Below are 24,549 nucleotides of genomic sequence, written 5' to 3'. Positions count from 1 at the left end.
TCGTGTACTCAAGGCATCAGCCAGTCACTTCGGTTTTTCAATTGAAAAAGATGCAGTCTGGCACTGGATCACTTTAGGAACTCAGTATAGATAAAATAAGATGTGTTCCTTTTATAGATCTAAGTAAGTGCCAAACTGGTGAAACTACAACACGGGACTAACTGCATGCTAAACAGCAGAAGCAGCATGCTATAGACAGAACTAAGTGATCCCATGACCAACGGATCAGATCCAAGCTCTGCAGTCCTGCCACATCCAGTCGTGAATGGTGGTGGACAGTTAAACAGCTAACGGGAGGAGGAAGCTCCGTGAACATCCCCATCCTCAATGATGGCAGAGCCCAGCCATGTGAGTGCAAAAGGCAAGGCTGAAGCGTTTGCAACCATCTTCAGCCAGAAGTGCCAAGTGGGTGTTCCATCTCTGTCTCCTCCCGAGAACCCCACCTTCACAGAAGCCAGTCTTCAGCCAAGTCTCCACCTGATATCAAGAAACGGCTGAGTGCACTGGATACAGTAAACGCTATGGGCCCCGACAACATCCCGGCTGTAATGCTGAAGACAGTGCTCTAGAACTAGCCGCGGCTCGAGCCAAGCTGTTCCAGTACAGCTACAACACTACCCGACGATGCGGAAAATTGCCCAGGTATGTTCTGTCCACAAAAATCAGGACAAATCCAATCCAGCCAATTACCGCCCTGTCAGTCTACTCTCAATCATCAGCAAAGTGATGGAAGGTGTCGTCGACACCTTCCATCAAGCAGCACTTAGTCACCAATAACCTGCTCAGTTTGGGTTCCGCCAGGACCACTCGGCTCCAGACCTCATTACAGCCTTGGTCCAAACATGGACAAAAGAGCTGAATTCCAGAGGTGAGGTGAGAGTGATTGCCCTTGACATCAAGACAGCATTTGACCGAATGTGACACCAAGGAGCCCTAGTAAAATTGAAGTCAATGGGAAACGGGAAAAACTCTCCAGTGGCTCGAGTCATACCTAGCACAAAGGAAAATGGTAATGGTTGTTGGAGGCCAATCATCTCAGCCCCAGGACATTGCTGCAGGAGTTCCTCAGGGCAGTGTCCTACGCCCAACCATCTTCAGCTGCTTCATCGACGACCTTCCCTCCATCATATGGTCAGAAGTGGGGATGTTCGCTGATGATTTCACAGCATTCAGTTCCATTCGCAACCACTCAGATAATTAAGCAGTCCGTGCCTGCAAGCAGCAAGACCTGGACAACATCTAGACTTGGGCTGAGGCAAGTAACATTCGTGCCAGGCAATGACCATCTCCAACAAGAGAGAATCTATCCACCTCTCCTTGACGTTCAACGGCATTACCATTGCTGAATCCCCCACCATCAACATCCTGAGGGTCACCATTGACCAGAAACTTAACTGGACCTGTCACATAAATACTGTGGCTACAAGAGCATTCTGCAGCAAGTGACTCACCTCCTGACTCCCCAAAGCCTTTCCATCATCCACAAGGCACTAGTCAGGAGTGTGATGGAATACTTTCCACTTGCCTGGTTGAGTGCAGTTCCAACAACACTCAAGAAGCTCGACACCATCCAGGACAAAGCAGCCCACTTGATCGTCACCCCATCCACGACCAACGCATTGTGGCTGCAGTGTGTAGCATCTACAAGATGCACTGCAGCAACTCGCCAAGACTTCTTCGACAGCACCTCACAAACCCACGACCTTTACCACCTAGACGGACAAGGGCAGCAGGCACATGGGAACAACACCACCTGCACCTTCCCCTCCAAGTCACACAACATCCCGACTTGGAAATATATTGCCGTTCCTTCATCGTCACTGGGTCAAAATCCTGGAACTCCCCACCTAACAGCACTGTGGGAGAACCTTCAGACTGCAGCGGTTCAAGAAAGCGGCTCATCACCAACTTCTCAAGGACAATTAAGGATGGGCAACAACTGCTGGCCTTGCCAGCGACACCCACATCCCAAGAATGAATTTTTAAAAAAAGGGAATAGAAGACAGTACAGAATTTTGTAATTGAAAAGTTTAGCTATTTGCTATCACTATTTTCAGATTAAAAAATAAGAACAATTTGATGGGGCAAAGAGTCAGACTGGTAAAATTGCCTCTACAAATGATTCAGCATCCTGAATGTAAAAAAAAGACAAATGTGAACTATACAATAGGGAGGTGAAGGGCACCTTCTGCAAGTTAACAGTCATTCATGCATAAAAGAGAGACATCCAGTATTCAAATATAAAACAAATGAGTCCAAAGAACCTGGCGCTGAATTAAGATTTAGAAAGACTTTAAGATTGCTCACAAATTGTAGTCATAATATTTACTCTTATTGCATGAAATCCATTGAAAAGATTTATCTGACGACTTGTTTAATTTTACTTTCAGACTCTTCAGGCTACAACTGAAGCACAAGCCAGTACAGACCTCAATGACCGTATCCAGCAATTGGAGAAGGTGATGGCACAATATCGGGATGAGGCTAAGAAAGCCCAAGCAGAAGTGGACAGACTGCTTGAGATCTTAAAGGAAATGGAAAATGAAAAGAATGACAAAGATAAAAGGATAGCAGAATTGGAGAAGTAAGTGATTTTCTTCTAGAAAAAAATAAAAATATTTCTCTGCTAATTGTGCTTTATATTGTTGGGATAATTCCTTCGTTACCCTTTTATAAAGTTAGTTTCATAAAGCTAGAGACAGTAATATGCCTGAGAATTAACTTCATTTATTCTTGCTTCAAAACGTTCATCTTTTAACTCTTCATACAGAATAGTACGCATTTAGCCCCTTGTGTGCAGGGAACTTGTAGGGACAAATCGTAAGACTGGACTATCTAAGCCTATTCAAGTCACCTGGTTTTGAAGGTCGGCAAAAGCTCCTACTGAGTTTAAACATAGCATGTTTTTATACCGTTTTCTTTTATGATCTAATTCCTGCTGGATGCAACACTATCAGGTGTTTTATGACCCCCAGTTCTTCGAACAGATTGCTAAACAGGGATGAGGACCTTATGTCTTGTCATATCATACTGTTGCTTCCCATCATTGCTTTTCCTGAGCTATAGCTTTGTTGTACAAACCTTTGATGTATGCTCTATGGCAACAGTAACCTGTTGCCCTTTTTATATTGCAGTAATTCCCTTTCTTACACTCCCCCATGCTGTGATCAAAAGCCTATGTTTTAAAAGCCATTGTGTTTTAATCCTAACAAACCTTTTAGCTGCATATTATCCGACTTGCTTATTTATTTAATAATGTAAAGGTACTTATCCTTACAGCACAATGTCTTCGGTCCTGAAATTCATCTTCTCCAATGTTATCAGCGTCATTGAGGGGAAAAAGACAGGATTTGCGAGAACACCGTTTAAATCAATTCTGCTATATTAGTTTTTCTGTTTTTGTTCTGTATTAGAATAATGTAAAAAAAAATCTACATTCTTACATATATCCGTGAACTTAAAAACATAATTTCACTCATTAACATTTTTTAAAAATATGCTGTAAATACTGTAACTCTCCAGTGGCTGGAGTCATACCTAGCACAAAGGAACATGGTAGTGGTTGTTGGAGGCCAATCATCTCAGCCCCAGGACATTGCTGAGAAGTTCCGCACGGCAGTGTCCTAGGCCCAACCATCTTCAGCTTCATCAATGGCCTTTCCTCCATCATAAGGTCAGAAATGGGGATGTTCGCTGATGATTGCACAGTGTTCAGTTCCATTCTCAACCCCTCAGATAATGAAGCAGTTCTTGCCCGCATGCAGCAAGACCTGGACAACATCCAGGCTTGGGCTGATAAGTGGCAAGTAACATTCGCGCCGGACAAGTACCAGGCAATGACCATCTCCAACAATTGTAAACAATTTTACAACACCAAGTTATAGTCCAGCAATTTTATTTGAAATTCACAAGCTTTCGGAGGCTTCCTCCTTCCTCAGGTGAATGTGGAAATGAAATCCTCGAACCCTTCGCATTTATAAATCACAGAACAATACTTGGTGATTACAGACAGTGTATTCAACTGCCCGTTGCCAAGGCAATCAGTGTGCAGACAGACAGGTGTTACCTACAAGGTCTCCGAATATACAAACCACCAAAAAAAAAAGAGAGAGAGGCAGAAACATCGAAAAGACAGCAAATGACCCGTTGTATTAAAAACAGATAACATTTGTTTGCTGGTGGGGTAACGTGTAGCGTGACATGAACCCAAGATCCCGGTTGAGGCCGTCCTCATGGGTGCGGAACTTGGCTATCAATTTCTGCTCGACGATTTTGCGTTGTCGTGTGTCTCGAAGGCCGCCTTGGAGTACGCTTACCCGAAGGTCGGTGGCTGAATGTCCCTGACTGCTGAAGTGTTCCCCGACTGGGAGGGAACCCTCCTGTCTGGCGATTGTTGCGCGGTGTCCGTTCATCCGTTGTCGCAGTGTCTGCATGGTCTCGCCATTGTACCATGCTCTGGGTCATCCTTACCTGCAACGTATGAGGTAGACAACGTTGGCCGAGTCACAGGAGTATGAACCATGTACCTGGTGGGTGGTGTCCTCTTGTGTGATGGTGGTATCTGTGTCGATGATCTGGCATGTCTTGCAGAGGTTGCCGTGGCAGGGTTGTGTGGTGTCGTGGACGCTGTTCTCCTGAAAGCTGGGTAATTTGCTGCGAACGATGGTCTGTTTGAGGTTGGGTGGCTGTTTAAAGGCGAGTAGTGGAGGTGTGGGGATGGCCATAGCGAGGTGTTCGTTGTCATTGATGACATGTTGAAGGCTGCGGAGAACATGGCGTAGTTTCTCCGCTCCGGGGAAGTACTGGACGACGAAGGGTACTCTGTTGGTTGCGTCCCGTGTTGGTCTCCTGAGGAGGCCTATGCGATTTTTCGCTGTGGCCCGTCGGAACTGTCGATCGATGAGTCAAGCGTCATATCCCGTTCTTACTAGGGCGTCTTTCAGCGTCTGTAGGTGTCCATCGCGTTCCTCCTCGTCTGAGCAGACCCTGTGTATTCGCAGGGCCTGTCCATAGGGGATGGCCTCTTTGACGTGGTTAGGGTGGAAGCTGGAAAAGTGGAGCATCGTGAGGTTGTCTGTGGGCTTGCGGTAGAGTGAGGTACTGAGGTGCCCGTCTTTGATGGAGATTCGTGTGTCCAAGAAAGAAACTGATCCTGAGGAGTAGTCCATGGTGAGCTTGATGGTGGGATGGAACTTGTTGATGTTATCGTGTAGTCTCTTTAGTGATTCCTCGCCGTGGGTCCATAGAAAGAAAATGTCGTCGATGTATCTGGTGTATAGTGTTGGTTGGAGGTCCTGTGCAGTGAAGAAGTCGTGCTCGAACTTGTGCATGAAAATGTTGGCGTATTGGGGTGCAAATTTGGTCCCCATGGCTGTTCCATGTGTTTGGGTAAAGAACTGGTTATCGAAGGTGAAGACATTGTGATCCAGGATGAAGCGGATGAGTTGTAGGATGGCGTCCGGAGATTGGCTGTTGTTGGTGTTGAGTATTGATGTTGTCGCAGCGATGCCGTCATCGTGGGGGATACTGGTGTTGAGTGCCGAGACGTCCATCATGGTGAGAAGTGTTCCTGGTTCAACTGGTCCATGGGTGCTGAGTTTTTGTAGGAAGTCTGTAGTGTCGCGACAGAAGCTGGGAGCTCCCTGTACGATGGGTTTCAGGATGCCCTCGATGTATCCAGAGAGGTTCTCACACAGGGTTCCGTTCCCTGATACGATAGGACGTCCGGATGTGTTGGCTTTGTGTATCTTTGGGAGGCAGTAGAAGTCTCCCACGCGGGGAGTGCGTGGGATGAGAGTGCATAGGATGCTTTGAAGGTCTGGATCGAAGGTCTTGATCAGTTTGTTGAGCTGGTGGGTGTATTCTTTGATCGGATCTGCGGGTAACCGTCTGTAGTGTTCCTGGTTGTCCAGTTGTCGGTATGCTTCTTTGCAATAGTCCGTTCTGTTCTGTATGACGACAAGAGGGATTCTGCATCTCCACCTCCCCTTGACATTCAACGGCATTACCATCGCCAAATCCCCCACCATCAACGTTCTGGAGGTCACCATTGACCAGAAACTTAACTGGACCAACCACATAAATACTGCGGCTACAAGAACAGGTCAGAAGCTGGGTATTCTGCAGTGAGTGACTCACCTCCTGACTCCCCAAAGCCTTTCCACCATCTACAAGGCACAAGTCAGGAGTGTGATGGAATACTCTCCACTTGCCTGGATGAGTGCAGCTCCAACAGCTCTCAAGAAGCTCGACACCATCCAGGACAAAGCAGCCCGCTTGATTGCACCCCATCCACCACCCTAAACATTCACTCCCTCCACCACCGGCGCACCATGGCTGCAGTGTGTACCATCTACAAGATGCACTGCAGCAACTCGCCAAGACTTCTTCACAGCACCTCACAAACCCGTGACCTCTACTACCTAGAAGGATAAGGGCAGCAGGCGCATGGGAACACCACCACCTGCACGTTCCCCTCCAAGTCACACTACATCCTGACTTGGAAATACATCGCTGTTCTTTCATCGTTGCTGGGTCAAAAACCTGGAACTCCCTACCTAGCAGCGCTGTGGGAGAACCTTCACCACATGGACTGCAGCAGTTCAAGAAGGCGGCTTACCTCCACCTTCTCAAGGGCAATTAGGGATGGGAAATAAATCCTGTCCTTGCCAACGACGCCCATATCCAATGAACGAATAAAAAAAAAACTTACTCCAGTGTTTGGAACCCATCAGACTTTTTAAATATATAATATATCTTTCAGCAGGCTCAGTTCAAACATATTAAATACTGGTTTGGCAAGCAACCCCATCATAATTTTCATGTTCACCAACATTTTTTGAACTGTTCACAAACATTTTGTGAATGGTTGCTTGAATTTGAGTTGCTTACTTTCAGTGCCCTTGAATTGGTCTTAATTTGCATGAAATAAGATTTTCTTTTGCAAGAATAATGATTATTGGCACTTTACCTTGGACAACAACAGCTAAAACTGATCTCTTTTAAAACAGCTGCGTGATAGAGTTTTTATTTATATGATCATGTCTTTTCAGCAGTGGATGATTTTATGGCCTAGATGTTCACAGTATGAATAAAAAGAAACGTCAGCTGAAATAATTTTTGTAGCTTGTAAAATGAATGAAGTATTATCCATTTGAGTTGAGTGAAAAAGCTCAAAACATCTGTTGGCTGAGGTTGCATGACTGATATGATACTGCGTGCAATGTTATGGAAGGATGTCGGGATTAGTTTCTCTTGCATTTCAATTCTTTACCATATGTCATCAAGTTCAACAATACTTGGAAGTTTGATTGCGTAACAAGATCATATTGAAGGCCTCAACTGAAAATTGTAACTACAATAAAATCTGTATTTGAAGCCCCATTCGCCCTCCTCACTTTAGGTTGTGAAGATTACATGATACTTCAAAACCAAGAGATGTTTCATGTACATAGTCCAATCTCGAGTAGAATTTTTTGAGTGAATCTGAAAGCTGTTCATTACATTGCTGGTAATGCACTTTTGAAAATACCATTTAACATGGCTGTGTAGCAAAGACAACAGAGTACCTTCATCCCAACCAGATGGTCACAAGCTCAATTCCTTGATGTCCTTGTGGTTTATGAATCTGCTTGTTGCAGTTTGAAATGACAGTTGTAGTTTTTGGTTGGTTAACCAGAAACTGTGGCAGTTTCAGTGGGCAGTAGGTATGAGAAAATATGCTTTTTTATTTGGAAAGCTTACTCATTCCAGTAATAGAGACTGCAGATTTAATTTTTGATTGAACTGCATGTTGTGAATCGTAAAGGGAGGTTAAACTGTTGCATGGTATAGATGACAATGTCTACAATGGAACTTGAATACACTGACCTGAGAGGAGGGCAGGGAAAGAAAAGTATAAGATCAGGGTGGACTGTAGGATTTTGAAGGCCCCTCCTCTGCCTGCACTTTTCCATTCTGCCTCCTGTTTTTTTTTACCCCCTTCTGACACACATCACCACATACACTATTGTGTTTTAGAACACATCACTTTTAAGTCTACAGTATTTTACATGCTATACACACAAGGGAGTCTTATTTTTCTACATTGAAAAGGAAATACAATCAGAATAGGGTACACACAATTATTTTTAATTGACAAAATTGAAGAAATATGATGACCAGTTAGCACATATTAGATTAAGAATTCACACAAAGGGCATGATTTTAGCCTGGCAAAACAGTTGGATTGGGGGTGGGGGGCAGTAACTATTGCAAAAATCTAAAACCCCCACCTCCAACCTGCCCATTTCCGGTTTTGACGGGGGCGAGACGAGGGGCGGGCGACCAACCCGCTCTCAGGAGACAGGTTGGTCACTAAAAGCTTTCAAAGAGTTTGCTGGCCTCCATTTTCAAAGCTTTTTTGATTCTAGCTCCTGGGGGCCAGGATTTCCAGGCCTTCTCCTTCACACTATATGAGAGGAGGCGAGAAGGCCTGAAACTGCTGGTAAGTGATTTTATAGCACAGCTTGTGGGCCTGGAGGAGCAGGAGTGCATCCCCCAGGCCCAACAAGCCTACCTGCAGCACCCCTCCCCGCATCCCACGATCTCCGACCCTGCTCCCACGATCTCCGACCCTGCCCCCACGATCTTCAACCCCCTTGTTAAATGTAGTACCCTGACCTTTTTTGATCTGAAACCATTCTGCCCCGTATTATTGACTGTGTACAATGTTATCTTACTTTGAGATTAATTGGCTATGGTACCTTCCTCTTCATCAGTGAATATTTGGCATTTATTATAAGCCTGGATTTTCTAAACAGCATTATTATCTGTGTCACCCGGTCCAGATGGGATACATCCTAGGTTACTGAGGGAAGTAAGGGTGGAAATTGCGGAGGCTCTGGCCTCTTCCAATTCTCCTTAGATATGGGAACGGTGCCGGAAGGCAAAAAGAGGGGGAGGGATAAACCCAGCAATTACAGGCCAGTCAGCTTAACAGTGGTGGGGAAACTTTTAGAGACAACAATCCAGGACAAAACTACTTGGCACTTGGAAAAGAATGGGCTAATAAAGGAAAGTCAACACGGATTTGTTAAAGGAAAATCGTGTTTGATTGAATTCTTTGATGAAATAATGGAAAGGGTTGATGAGGGTAGTTGATGTTGTGTATATGGACTTTCAAAAGGCATTTGATAAAGTACCACATAATAGACTTGTTCGCAGAATTAAAGCCCATGGGATTAACGGGACAGTGGCAGCGTGGATACAAAATTGACGAAGGGACAGAAAACAGAAAGTAGTGGTGAACGGTTGTTTTTGAGACTAAAAGGAAGTATACAGTGGTGTTCCCAAGGAGTCCGTATTAGGACCACTGCTCTTTTTTATACTTATTAATGACCTGGATCTGGGTATAGCGAATTTAATTTCAAAGTTTGCAGATGACATGAAACTCAGAAACGTAGTAAACAATTTGGAGGATAGTAACAGACTTCAGGAGGACATAGACAGACTGGTGAAATAGGCAGACACATGGCAGATGAAATTTCACGCAGAGAAGTGTGAAGTGATGCATTTTGGTATAAACTAAATGGTACAATTTTAAAGGGGGTGCAGGAACAGGGAGACTTGGGGATGCACATGCACAAATCTTTGAAGGTGGCAGGACAAGTTGAGAATGCTGTTAAAAAAGCATATGGGATACTTGGCTTTATTAATAGAGGCATAGAGTACAAAAGCAAGAAAGTTATGCTAAACCTTTATAGAACCCTGGTTGGGCCTCAGCTGGTGTATTGTGTTCAATTCTGAGCACCACACTTTAGGAAAGATGTCAAGGACTTAGAGAGGGTGCAGAAGAGATTTACTAGAATGGTGCCAGGGATGAGGGGATTCAGCTATGTGGAGAGACTGGAGAAGTTGGGGTTGCTCTGCTTAGAACAGAGAGGGGTAACAGGAGATTTGAGTAGAGGTGTTCAAAATCGTGAACGGTTTTGATAGAGTAAATAAAGAAAAACTGTTTCCAGTGGCAGAAGGATCAGTAACCAGAGGACACAGATTTAAGGTGATCGGCAAAACAACCAGAAGCAACATGAGGAAACCTTTTTTTAATGCAACGAGATGTAATGATTTGGAATGCAGTGCCTGAAAGGGTGGTGAAAGCAGATTCAATCGTAACTTTCAAAAGGGAATTGGATAAATACTTGAAGGGAAAAAAAATCTACAGGGCTTTGGAAAAGAACAGGGGAATGGGACTAATTGGTTCCCTCTTTCAAAGAGCCGGCACAGAGACAATAGGCCGAATGGCCTCCACCGGTGCTGTGCCTACTATGATACTATGATTGTAACTTAATTTAATTTTTTGGGTAAATCTTTCTTTCCAAATACTAACATGATTAATATCCTCAAATGGTCTGTTTCTGTGTTGTAACATTCTATGATTCTAAGTATCCAAAATAGAATAAAATATGATGGTAAAGGTTAATGGAGTTAAATTGTAGCTTCGATTTAAGTCATTATGAAAGGAACTGTATAATTGCAGTTGATTGACATAGGGTTCAAATTTAACAGGAGACTTGTTCTTTGGTTGTGCCATTTCTATACAGTCTTATACTCTTGAAGTGGTGTGAGATTCCGTATTTTGATGTGAGACGTTATAAGCTGCAAACCAGGTATTGTGGCCTAAAATACTAACACAATCATAATATTTTGGCAGCCGGCATGAATGGTTGCTGTTGTCACTGTGTGTGTGTGTGTGTGTGTATTTAGTATATTATGTATTTACGTATATATATAGGGGCAGAAATTGCTGGGAGCGGCGAACCAACAGTGCTCACTGTTCCATAGATTTATACTAACCCACTAACTTAGCGCGGTCTTTACTTCGGGCACTTCCTCGAATAGGAAGCAGAGAAGAGCCCACCGTCAGTTCAAGCAAAGCTAGGACTCTGGGAGAAGCGAGAGGATCACACACTCCGCTCGACCAATCACATTGCAGCATTTTTGACAAGCTGCAAAACTCTCTCTGCAGGCTTCCAACGTGAAAACCAGGAAGTGGAAGGTACAACATTAAAATCATTGTAAAAACAGTTATAGACAGTGGAAAAAAAGAGAAAGAAATAATTGAATTAAATAAGAGATAGAAGGGAAAACTTTAAAAAAAAAAAGTTTTTAATTTAAAAGAAAAGCTTTTTAATGACCAAAAACTATTAAAATAAGGAATAATGAGATTCCACGTTTTTAAAAGTTAATTTTTAATTGTTTGGCAGTCATCAAGACTTACCGTGCTATTAAAACTTGGTGGTATTAAGCATACCTGTATTGTGGCGAAATTAGTTACTTTCCAGCTGGGCAGATGAGCAAGTTGGTGCTTTTTCAATGATTTCCCTGATGGCAGTATGCAATATACCATTAATTCAAAGCTGTCATATCGCCGGCGAACCAGTAGGAGCAAGTTCCGGATTTCTACGTTTCACTGGGCATGTGCGAACGCCGGAACTTGCTCCTCCATTTTGCTACTAACAGCGGTGAAGCGCTCACCATTATTTTGCAAACAGTTTCTGCTCCATTATTGTTTTTTGAACTTTGAAAGTGACATATTTTCTATGTTAAAAACAAAAAGGCACCCGTGTAACTGTAAAACATTTACTTATTTGGAGTGCACATGATTAAGCCCAATCTCAACTATTATGTAACTGCTAGCCGTTGACCAGGACATCATATTTGGCCATAAAAAGCTCCATCTTTGAACAAGGAATAGGGAGGAAAAACTACCAATTCCAACTGAAGAAAGGTCATCCAACTGAGAATGCAATGGAGAAATAAAAATAGTCTTCATTGTTAGTAAGAGAAATAGAAAGAGCAAAGAAAAACATTCAAAGTTTGCACTATTTATGAAATAAACTAGAAAGCTGCTGACTGAATTACGATGGGTTTGTGCCACCACATTTCTCAAAGAGCTAAACAAACTATTCAACATTAAGATTAGTGTCAGTGAGAAAGAGGGAGAGGCATGCCAGAATGAACTGGAGGGTCAGGAGTGTCACTGTGGACTGTGGGAGGGACTTCTGTGTTACAATGCCAATTTAACAATTTAGCAACATAGAGTAGCAGTACAGATCCACAATGGCTCACAATTTCTGTGCAAGAAATGAGGGAATATCCCTGCAATTTTTGCCGCAATCTTCTGCTCTGCAAGTGATGGAAGGTTGGGTCTACCCACAGCTTAAGTTATGACAGGCTTATGCCCCATTGCACTTTCTGTAACTCCATGTCATAGACTACATTTAGGGCTACATTTGAGGCTGCCAACTTTTTTAAACTGTGATCAGCTTTTGCTACTTTTTAAGATTGGCATGTATGACGAGTGAACATGCATTTTAAAAAAAATATTTCTGCCCCTTCCTTTTGTGGAAGTGCGTGGTCTCTGCTCAGTATCCCTTCATAATAACAAAGATTAGAAAAGCACAGGAGTAGATTTTCGTCTGTACCACCTGGGCAGAGCACAGAGAGGAAAATCGGGTGGTGCGGATGCCTGTGTCATTAACAGAACCCATATGATTTTCCTTCCATTAATTTAAATAGAAGAAAATTCTGACAGGCTCCATTATGGGCATGTTATCCTCCCAGCCTGATTTTCCTCTTTGCATTTGGCCGAAGTGATTCTTTATACTCAGGAGCTACAAACGAAAATCTACCCTACTAGTGTGGGTAATTTGCAGACCCCTCATTTACTACTCCTTAGCATATCAAACTGCTTAGGAGTGCCAGCATCCAGTGCCAAAAGTTGTAACTGATACTTGAATGCTGAATATTGGAACAATATGAATGTTCAATATGTTTTGTAAAATTAACTACATCAGATGTTTCTGTTGAATCAGCTTGGTGTAGGTTAAGAGGTGATAGACTTCCTCGGAAAGCTTAAACTAGTAATATTGTTATCTTTCATAGTACTGCTTAGTCTCGCAAGGATGTCCGAATATTCTGTGACGGTTGCCAGGCCCTTTTTCCTCTTTCTTCCTCTCTTCTCTCTTGTTCTTACACTGATTCTTTTAAACTTTTTCTATTCTCCACATCCCTTTGGTTGCACAGTGTTCCTCTGCCCTGAATTTTTACTCGGTTGAAATTAAGACTCATTGCATGCCTCTTATTTTAACTCGTTCTTTCCCAGGACCTCAACACTGTAGAACTCCTAACCTTCCTCTTTATTTCCGTCAGTCCACAATCTTCAGGTTTTACAACCCTACCTTGGTATTGCCTAATCATTACATCCTGATTCTTCATCTTCTCATTAACATCTTTCAGCCTTGGTGGTGTTCTGGACTATGAGCCATGGCATTTTACCTTCATTTCTCAATTTAAAAAAAATGCCAATCATAAGAACATAAGAACATAAGAAATTGGAGCAGGAGTAGGCCAATCGGCCCCTCGAGCCTGCTCCGCCATTCAATAAGATCATGGCTGATCTGATCCCAACCACAAATCTAAAGAACACAAGAAGTCGGAGCAGGACCCGGCCACATAGCCCCTGGGCCCTCTCCGCCACCCACAGGGCATTGACCGATCCGAACTCAGCTTCATGTCCAATTTCCTGCCCGCTCCCCATAACCCCTAATTCCCTTTACTTCTAGGAAACTGTCTATTTCTGTTTTAAATTTATCTAATGATGTAGCTTCCACAGCTTCCTGGGGCAGCAAATTCCACAGACCTACCACCCTCTGAGTGAAGAAGTTTCTCCTCATCTCAGTTTTGAAAGAGCAGCCCCTTATTCTAAGATTATGCCCCCTAGTTCTAGTTTCACCCATCTTTGGGAACATCCTTACTGCATCCACCCGATCAAGACCCTTCACAATCTTATATGTTTCAATAAGATCGCCTCTCATTCTTCTGAACTCCAATGAGTAGAGTCCCAATCTACTCAACCTCTCCTCATATGTCCGCCCCCTCATCCCCGGGATTAACTGAGTGAACCTTCTTTGTACTGCCTCGAGAGCAAGTATGTCTTTTCTTAAGTATGGAGACCAAAACTGTATGCAGTATTCCAGGTGCGGTCTCACCAATACCTTATATAACTGCAGCAATACCTCCTTGTTTTTATATTCTATCCCCCTAGCAATAAAAGCCAACATTCCGTTGGCTTTCTTGATCACCTGCTGCACCTGCATACCAACTTTTTGATTTTCTTGCACTAGGACCCCCAGATCCCTTTGCACTGCAGTACTTTCCAGTCTCTCGCCATTAAGAAAATAACTTGCTCTCTGATTTTTCCTGCCAAAGTGCATAACCTCACATTTTCCAATATTATATTGCATCTGCCAAATCTCCGCCCACTCACCCAGCCTGTCTATATCCCCTTGCAGGTTTTTTATGTCCTCCTCACTCTCTACTTTCCCTCCCATCTTTGTATCATCTGCAAATTTTGATATGTTGCACTCGGTCCCCTCCTCCAAATCGTTAATATAGATTGTAAAGAGTTGGGGACCCAGCACCGACCTCTGTGGAACACCACTGGTTACTGGTTGCCAGTCCGAAAATGAACCATTTATCCCAACTCTCTGCTTCCTGTTCGATAACCAATCCTCCACCCATGCCAGAATATTACCCCCAATCCCGTGATTTTTTATCTTAAGTAATAATCTTTTATGTGGCACCTTGTCGAATGCCTTCTGGAAGTCTAAATACACTATGTCCACTGGTTCCCCTTTATCCACCCTATACGTTATATCCTCGAAGAACTCAAGCAAATTTGTCAGACATGACTTCCCCTTCATAAAGCCATGCTGACTTTGTCCTATTAAATTATGCTTATCTAAATGTTCCGTTACTGTCTCCTTAATAATAGACTCCAAAATTTTACCCACCACAGATGTTAAGCTAACTGGCCTATAATTTCCAGCCTTCTGCCTACTACCCTTTTTAAATAACGGTGTTACATTAGCAGTTTTCCAATCTGCCGGGACCTCTCCTGAGTCCAGGGAATTTTGGAAAACTATCACCAAAGCATCCACAATCCCTACTGCCACTTCCCTCAAGACCCTAGGATGGAAGCCATCAGGTCCAGGGGATTTATCCGCCTTGAGTCCCATTATTTTACTGAGTACCATCTCCTGAGTGATTTTAATCGTATTTAGCTCCGCCCCCCCGAGAGTCCCCTGTTTGTCCAGTGTTGGGATATTCTTAGTGTCCTCTACTGTAAAGACTGAAACAAAATATTTGTTCAGCATTTTTGCCATCTCCATGTTTCCCACCATTAATTTCCCGGTCTCATCCTCTAAGGGACCTATGTTTGCCTTAGCCACCCTTTTTCTTTTTATATAACTATAGAAACTCTTGCTATCTGTTTTTATATTTTTTGCTAATTTCTTTTCATAATCTAACTTCCCTTTCTTAATCAATCCTTTAGTTACTTTTTGCTGTCTTTTGAAGAATTCCCAATCTTCTATCCTCCCACTAAGTTTGGCTACCTTATATGTCCTTGTTTTTAGTCGGATACTATCCTTGATTTCTTTACTTAGCCACGGATGGCTGTCATTTCTTTTACACCCTTTTTTCCTCAGTGGAATATATTTATTTTGAAAGTTGTAAAATAACTCCCTAAATGAACACCACTGCTCATGTACCGTCTTACCCTTTAATCTATTTTCCCAGTCCACTTTAATCAATTCCGCTCTCATACCATCATAGTCTCCTTTATTCAAGCTCAGTACGCTTGTTTGAGAATCAACCTTCTCACCCTCTAATTGGATATGGAATTCAACCATGTTGTGGTCGCTCGTTCCAAGGGGATCCTTAACTAGGACATTATTAATTAATCCTGACTCATTACACAGGACCAGGTCCAAGGTTGCCTGCCCCCTTGTAGGATCAGTTACATACTGCTCAAGAAATCCATCCCTGATGCACTCAATGAACTCGTCCTCAAGGCTGCTCTGCCCAATTTGATTTGTCCAGTTAATATGATAATTAAAATCCCCCATAATTATGGCTGTTCCCTTATTACATGCCCCGACTATCTCCTGATTAATACTTCTTCCAGCAGAGTTGCAACTATTAGGAGGCCTATATACTACGCCCACTAATGTTTTTTTTCCCTTATTATTCCTTATCTCCACCCAAACTGTTTCATTATCTTGATGCTTTGTCCCAATATCATTTCTCTGTATTACAGTGATTCCTTCCTTTATTAACATAGCCACCCCACCTCCCCTTCCTTCCTGCCTGTCCTTCCTGATTGTTAAATACCCTGGCATATTTAATTCCCAGTCGTTGTCACCCTGCAGCCATGTTTCTGTAATGGCCACAAGATCATACCCATACGTAGTTATTTGTGCCGTTAACTCGTCCATTTTATTACGAATGCTACGTGCATTCAGATAAAGAACTTTCAAATCTGTTTTGTGACGCTTAGTTCCTGCTTTTTCCTTTTTTAACACTTTACCTATTACTCCATACCTTCTGTCCCTTCCTGTTACGCTTTCCTCTCTCTCCCTGCTCAGGTTCCCAACCCCCTGCCACAATCGTTGCCTGATTGCATTTTTTAAATACAGTGGTTGACATTTGATTGCACTGGGGCTAAAAATATAATACAATAAATTGGGGAAGTCAGTTAAATAACAAAAGGGCAGACAAGTTGTTTGTCCTTCTGTATTTATCCTTATGTATGTTTTAAAGTGCAAATGAACTACAATGCTTCCGAATAAACCAATTGAAGCACACAAAGTCAAAAAATTCAAAATGGCAGAAAATATTGTTGCCTCTATGGTTTAGACATTTTAATGTTGCACAGTTAAATGTTGTCCATTGAGGTCTTCAGGCCATATTTCCTTGGTACTTTCAATGTAATAATGCTATGTTAGAGGCAGGTGGGGGTGAAAATTGGGGTTGAATGCAATTAGTCTGGGGCTGTGCCCCTTTTGCCACCCATTGAAATTTCTGGCCCATTTAGGGCAGATGCATAGTGCATTGCTAAGGCATTTAAATTTAAAAAGGGGCTGTCTAACGCAGTCAACTGCAGAAACTGGCTCCGCAAAAAAGGGCCAATTTTTTTCCCTCTTAATTTCTTTTAGTTGGCATCTTTGCACTGCGGCCAGGGCCCATGACATGTTTCTTGAGGTAGGCGTCCTAGTTGCACTGTTAATAATGTGGGTGCCTGCTGAATCCATGCAAATGCCCCTGACATTGGAAAGTGGGATGGAGTCAGCAGTACAACTAGTGGGTGGGAGGATGTTTTGCTTCTATGCAGATCCACCCTCAAAATGCCTCCCAAGGAAACTCAATCCTTCTGTGTTAAGAGATTGATTGATATGCAAAAAACGTCCCATTGCAATTTGAAAAAGGATGGTCTGATAGAGATGTGGTAAGTATTTTATGAGCAAGGTATCATCTTTGTTATGACAATACTTAGAACTTACCACCGCTTGCAAAAACTCAGTCTATTTTATGCTTATGCAGCTTGTAGTGCTGTTGCATTATGATAAACATAACCGGTTTGGCAGGAAATTATTTGCTTTAGAATGCTTGGATCAGAATTTCTATAAAAAGCAACTTAAAAAATGCTGCCATGTAAATCTGTTTCGAGAGTCTACTGCATTTTTAATTTTTTTTAAAGTTTTAACATTGTACTTCCATATTTCTGACTGCTGTGTAGGGTTATGCCACGACATGTTCTGTATTCATACTAGTCTATCAGGAAAAATATGTTCTGCTTATTGGATTTTTAAAACTTTTTTTCTCCTCAGTTTTCTCTTGCCCTCTCCTAAATACCAGTAACTGGAGTAATTCCCACAGGTATTGGCCAACCTCCAACACCTCATCCAAGCAGCCAATATTTGTGTGTGAGCTTAGATAATGAGCATTGGCTGGCCTTTCAACTTTGAGCACGTGGCAGCCGAGTTGGATATCTTCTGTTAACACACATGCACTTTTCAGCAGGCGTCATTGATTACCAATCATGAGTGGAAGCCCATGCTGATTTTTTTTCTCTCATTCTAGCCTAGGAATGCTGAAACCCGTTGAAGCACCCCTACCACTGCCCCAACTGAAATCAGCTAACTCAGCATAAATTAGGGATCAATTTTATACTGACCAATTCAGGGGAATTCGATTAATTTTACATCAAAAATATTCAAAAAGTATAAAATATGTTTTGTTTGGGATTCAGATCAACATTCTTATCATAATGAGTTTCTGAGCTTTGCTGTGGAAACATGAAATGGATTCAAGGAATCTCTCCACATGGAGAGTTATAAAATCACAGATTGAGTTAATGTTGGCAACTCTTGCATCGGTCCTTTTATAACTGGCACGGGCAGAAAACTGGGAATGGATCAGAGGGAGTGGTGAGGTGGTGCTTTAGAGAGAGAGAAAAAATGGAGGGAAAGACCTTTTTTTAATCACCACTAAGAGTATCAAATATGTGTGAAAGATCTTAACAGACGAGAATGAAAATTGGTTAGTAGAAAGAAAGTGACTCTGATGCACCTCATAGGAGCAACAAGGGTTTCCACCCACACAAAAGCAACAGTGAACGTGAGAATACATATTGAACAGTTAATTCTTTTTAATTTCTGATGTGCTTAATGAAGATTGATGTGGGGGAACCTTGATGCACAGTGAAAGTGCTACTATTTCTCAGCAGTTTATTTCATTTAGAGTATACCCAATCAGCGTAACAGTGCGATTTGATGTATAAAGCATGGGACTGGGATATGATGTGTGATGTTGTGCAGTCAGCTCCATTCATATGAATATTATGTCATCTTGGAATGAATCCTTTATTGCTGAAAGAGATGTTTGTGCAAACTAGAATTAATATTCCAAAGGTGGTTTTGGCAATGACGTTGGGTTGGCATATAAGCATATGTTAGATTTGCCCTGAAATGCCAAATAAGATCAAATTGTGGCTTAGAGTTGTCATTCTGATTGCTTAACTGTTGTCAGTATTCTTTGTGAGCAGCTTATTGGGAATGCATATTTTATTTTCTCTATCAGACTTTAATCACACAGATTGAAAAAGTCTGCACCTGTACTTGTGCGGTATTTGAGGCAAAATGGAATGACAAAATCGTAGATTAACCAAGGCAACGACTTCTTCGTTCCTGACGTGTATTTCATTTACTCTTTTTTTCCCCCCGTTTCAAAGCTGTCCAGTCACAAACCACTGAGAAAATGGGGCAGATTTTCCTGTTCCTGGGGTTAATAGATTCCTGGGCTCATTGAATGCGAGAAAATTGGGCAGAGCGGAATGCACGCCCATAATGGAGTTCTTCTAATTTTCCACCTATTTAAATAAATGGATGGAAAATTGAGCAGGTTCCATTAGTGGCACGTGCTGTTCCTCGCCCGATCTTGAGTATTCATTGCACCCAAGCGATTCAATAGCCCCTGGCATAGGAGCAGGAATATCTACCCCAATATTTATTTCTGTTATTTCTCTTGTCTAATTTTTTCAAGAATCAAAGGCACATCATTCTCATGGAGAAGTTGTTGGCAAACCTTTTCTCTTTACGGAGGAAGAGGTGATGTGCAAACGTTTGCATCGTGATAGACGTTATAATTTTAGCACCTCGTCAAGTATTTCTCTCATGTTTAGTGTCAAGTACCATTCCTATTTTGAAGCCCTCACTTCCTACGAACCAAAATGTGACCTTATATGCCAAATAGCTGGTAATGTAACATTACCCAGGCATTAAACAGAGCACCTATGTTACTGTAATTCGCACACTGAAATTGACATGAGTCATCTTGTGTTCTCCTAGCTTTCAGATAATGGAAAAATACACACTCATTGTGGGGCTTTGGCTATAATCTACCAATCAGATTTATTAAAAGTAAAACATTATGCAGAAGCTAAAGACTAATAAAACAGATTTCACTTGATTATCAAACTTTTGACTCATACCTCCTCAGATTCAAAAATAATAAAACATGCAACACTAACTCTTAGAAGACCACAAGATAGTTATGGATGAGAAAGAACCTAAAGCTCCCTCATTTCAACACCCAGTTGTTTCTTAAAAGATTGCAGGGTTTTCACCTCTTCCTGAAAATCTATTCCATACACTGATTACTCTGCATAATTAACTCTCTCCATTATTCTATGAAAATTGTAATTGCCTGGACCGTATATTTTATATGTATTCCTTTACCTATATATTTAATTTGTATCCCTTGCCATTTTTAAAGCTGATAATACACACAAATTTGGAGATAGATGTCTAGTATTAGCAGTTCTGGGGAGGGGAAATGGGGTTTACCTGCACTTGGAGGCAGTCCTGTGCCTTGGTAGCACTGGGGAATGGTCGTGAGGTTTGGCAGAAATGGAGTGGGGATCCTGGAGCTTGACAGCACTGCAGTAGGGTGTTCCTTTGATCTGACATCACTGTGGAGCAAGAACCTGGGGTCTGGTGAAACTGTAGAAGGTAAACCTGAAGTTTTGCATAATTAGGGTTGAATGAGAGTTTTGTTTCACTTGTGGATTCTGGTGTCTTTCGGCATTGAATGGAAGCGCAAGGCATGACCCTTAAAATAATGATGAAGGGGAGCTCCCATTCCTGTCAGCAGTGGTTTGTGACTTTTAAGGAATCTCCATAAACATTGAATTTGATGTTCTATAATTGGTTTCTGGATGTATAGCTCTGTCCCTGTCCCGCCCTCTGGCTGCCTGTCTCTCTCTCTCACCCCCTCTATCTCTGTCATACACAAACACACAGCTGGAGGAAAATCTAAACATTCTAATTAATATGAATGAAACACAGATGGTAATTAGAGCTTTCAAAATTTAGCCCATTTTCTTTGTATTTGCAAAAACGTAACAGGAAAGTGTGTGTCTCTGACAACTGTTAGTAATTATAATGTTTACATTTTATAACTATCAACATAAAAGATGATGATTAGGTGAGATAATTAATTGGAGGCTGTTTGCTTCACAATCCAGCCTTTTTTGAAAAATGAATTAAATTATCATGAGGAAAATCACTTTCAACTTAATGCAATTTTTGAAGTTTATAGAACATAAAACAAATGCTACAATACTTGTGTAATCACTAGCCTGTCCTTTTTTCTCTCTTTCTTTCTCACACAGCTTCTGTTTAAAAACAAAACACTGTTAGAACAAAAATACTCAACCTTGCTATATACAAAAATGCTCAATATAAATTATACCGGAATGAAGATTTTGAAATTGGTCCTTTAGCTGATCTTCAAATAATTTTGAAAAACTTTTGAGCACAAACTGGGAGAATATTCCCTCGATACAACTAACTGAATAATATTGATGTATCCCGGGAAATTAGGCAGACTGCACATTGCAAACTGTACAATCAGCTCAGTCCTCACTCTAGACAAAAATATCAGATGGATTTCCATTGAGTTCACTAGAAATGAAAATTGGGCTGTTTGTACAACAGCAGCAATGTGAGTTTTATGTCTGGGCGGCAAGATGAAAATTTACCCTAAGTCCAAGTCCAGGTTTTTGGGAGAGGGGGCAGTGAGACGGGTGGTGGGGGGGCAGTGAGACAGGTGCAGTAGCGGGGGCAATGCGATAGGGGAATGGAGGGCAGCGAAGAATGGTGGATACAACAGCAGTGAAAGATGGAACAATAGGGGTGCAGTAAAACAGGAAGGATTGGGGGCAAGAGGACCAAAAATGGGGTGTCCAGTGGGTAAGATAAGGGGGGAGGGACAGTGAGAAACAGGAGATAGAGGAACAGTGAAGGAGGGGATATAAGGGGTCAGAAAGACAAGAACCATAAGGAGAACATCAAAATGGAGACCAATAACGGGACAGCAAGAGAAGGGACATAGAGTGGCAGTTGTCCAACCTCCCATGAGCAGCCCCATAGGAGATCAACTAATTTATCAAAATTTATGAACAACAATTGCTTTTTTATTATAAACTGCTCATAGACAGACAACAACTGTAATTAGAGCAGGTATAGGTTCTCTTGACAGAAAACAAAGAGATGATTAATCAAGAATGAAATTGTGTGGTAATGGGAGGGTGGGGTGTTCCTAAGGGCACTAAAGGTTGCAGACAGTTTGGGGAGGAAGCTGACAGATGGGAACATAGTCGGGAGGTGGCGCCCAATGATCCAAAAAGGACCAAGGCCAATTCAAGCCCCATTCTCCAGGACACACCTCCCCACAAGACTGGTGAACCCCACTTCCGTGTAATACTGCCAGACTCTGCCCCCTCTCCCCACCCCACCAATGTTCCTATTATGTCTCCTTCGTCCTATGGACCCCAGGACATTCGCACCTAAAACCGTCCCCGTTCCAGATTCTGGAACTCCCACTTTCAGTGCTTGTAAATCCCAAGACTGCATTCCCGGGAAAGCAATGGGAAGCAACTGATTCCCCACCCCACCTTGTCCCCACTTCAGGGGCACTGAAGTTAAGTACAGAAACTCAACTGCTAGCCCTACCTGAGGTCAGTTAACTCAGTACAGAAGAGGAATCGAAAGTGGGACCTTCTGGTTTGTATCGTTTAGTACTACCAATTTATCAGAGTAGCTCCATTAATGTACTTCAAATCTAAAGACTGAAATATTCATCTCTAATCCTAATGCAGATGTAGCCTTAAAAACTATACAATAAGAGTAAGTCTGAATAAATTCTCTTGTGTGTTAAAAAGCTGATTGGACCATGCTGAAGTCCTTCGCTTGTTAAATTACAGCAAAATTCGGCAGCAGTTAATCATTCATGGCTGCAAAGCCTTCCAAACATTTTTCTTGGTAGAACTTTTGAAACAATCTTGGATGTCCTTTTAACACAAAATTGTTCTGCACATATGTGAAAAAGTGTGGAAAAATCAAATGCCTTCTGTATGTGGCTTCCCAATTATAACGAGCCACTGAGACAGTCCAGTCCCTAAAGAGAGAACCCGTTAGTTTTATTTAGTCGGCTGTGAATAAGTACAGGTATAGGATTGTTTTTTTGAGGAAATAACCGTTTTTGTTAGAATTATATATGTTTCATATTATTATGGTTTCTTTAAATTTTATGATAAAAATTATTTGATCCGGTGATGTAGAGTTTATGCACTGAGTTAGTGATTTAGGTTTTGATACCCCTCGTGGCATGGCCCTGATTTGAGTCCCATTTGGGCAATTCATGATATATACTTGTCTTGGCAGCACATGCGCTAAATTTGGAAAGAAATTGTGATACAGGTTGGACTTGGTTTTACTATCCAGGAAACCCTGGCAACCTGACATTAATGGGTGAAAGGCTTTATTTTTAAGTAATTGAAACCAACACAAAGAATTAGGAAAAAAAGAGCAAAAAGCTAAATTGAAGTTTAACCATCCATCCTTGTCAGTTATTTTTTAATAAACACAAAAAAGCAACGCTTTTACTTCAAAAATTAGTTGCTTTGAGGATGCTAACCCATGAATTTATTCTCATTTAAAATCCAAAATCAATATTGTGAAAATGTAACTTTTAAGGATTTCTGTGGATAGACACTGAGTTAATGAAGGAGTGTTTATCATCTAGAAAGGATAAAGATGCGCCTTGCCCATAACCAATAATATCCCTTTTTTTAAATAGCCTTTTTCTAATGTGTTCAAAGGTAGTTTAACTTTTACTTATAATTGCTGCTGTATGATTTAACTAGTGCAGAAGATACTGAAATGATTTTGCTTGCTGCATGTGCGACTGCTCTTTTTCTTTGTTCTTTTTCCGAAATCTTTGCCCTCCATTTATTGTATGAGTTTTGTGCCCTTAAAGGCATTAATGACCAAGGGAATTTGCGGCTCTCGTGGATTGCATGGTTTCAGCATGCATTAGTGACAGAGAAATAACATAGAAACATAGAAAATAGGTGCAGGAGTAGGCCATTCGGCCCTTTGAGCCTGCTCCGCCATTCAATATGATCATGGCTGATCCTCTATCTCAATACCATATTCCCGCTCTCTCCCCATACCCCTTGATGCCTTTTGTGTCCAGAAATCTATCCAACTCCTTCTTAAATATATTCAGTGACTTGGCCTCCACAGCCTTCTGTGGTAGAGAATTCCACAGGTTCACCACCCTCTGAGTGAAGAAATTTCTCCTCATCTCAGTCCTAAATGGCCTACCCCGTATCCTGAGACTATGACCCCTCGTTCTGGACACCGCAGCCAGGCGAAACATCCTCCCTGCAGCCAATCTGTCTAGCCCTGTCAGAATTTTATACGTTTCAATGAGATCCCCTCTCATTCTTCTAAACTCTAGTGAATACAGGCCGAGTCGACCCAATCTCTCCTCATACAACAGTCCTGCCATCCCAGGAATCAGTCTGGTGAACCTTCGCTGCACTCCCTCTATGGCAAGTAGACCAAAACTGCACACAATACTCCAGGTGTGGTCTCATCAAGGCCCTGTATAACTGCAGTAAGACATCCTTGCTCCTGTACTCAAATCCTCTTACAATGAAGGCCAACATACCATTTGCCTTCCTAACTGCTTGCTGTACCTGCATGTTTGCTTTCAGTGACTGGTGTACAAGGACACCCAGGTCCCTTTGTATATCAACATTTCCCAATCTATCACCGTTTAAATAATACTCTGTCTTTCTGTTTTTCCTTCCGAAGT

At 42.0% G+C, this 24,549-nt stretch overlaps 1 protein-coding gene across 8 annotated transcripts in view; it reads left to right on the top strand.

The window, feature by feature from the left end:
• Positions 1–24,549, top strand: part of LOC137334765 (ELKS/Rab6-interacting/CAST family member 1-like) — a 1,087,823-nt gene that overhangs the window by 327,940 nt on the left and 735,334 nt on the right. For all 8 annotated transcript variants that reach the window (XM_067999707.1, XM_067999706.1, XM_067999704.1 and 5 more), the window contains one exon: positions 2,391–2,584. In XM_067999707.1, coding sequence (XP_067855808.1) covers positions 2,391–2,584 — 194 coding nt within the window. The remainder of the gene's footprint in view (positions 1–2,390; positions 2,585–24,549) is intronic.

The sequence above is a fragment of the Heptranchias perlo genome, chromosome 18, assembly GCF_035084215.1.
Source record: "Heptranchias perlo isolate sHepPer1 chromosome 18, sHepPer1.hap1, whole genome shotgun sequence".
Taxonomy (NCBI): domain Eukaryota; kingdom Metazoa; phylum Chordata; class Chondrichthyes; order Hexanchiformes; family Hexanchidae; genus Heptranchias; species Heptranchias perlo.
The sequence above is the reverse complement of the archived record's forward strand: the minus strand, read 5'-3'. Positions and strand labels throughout refer to the sequence as shown.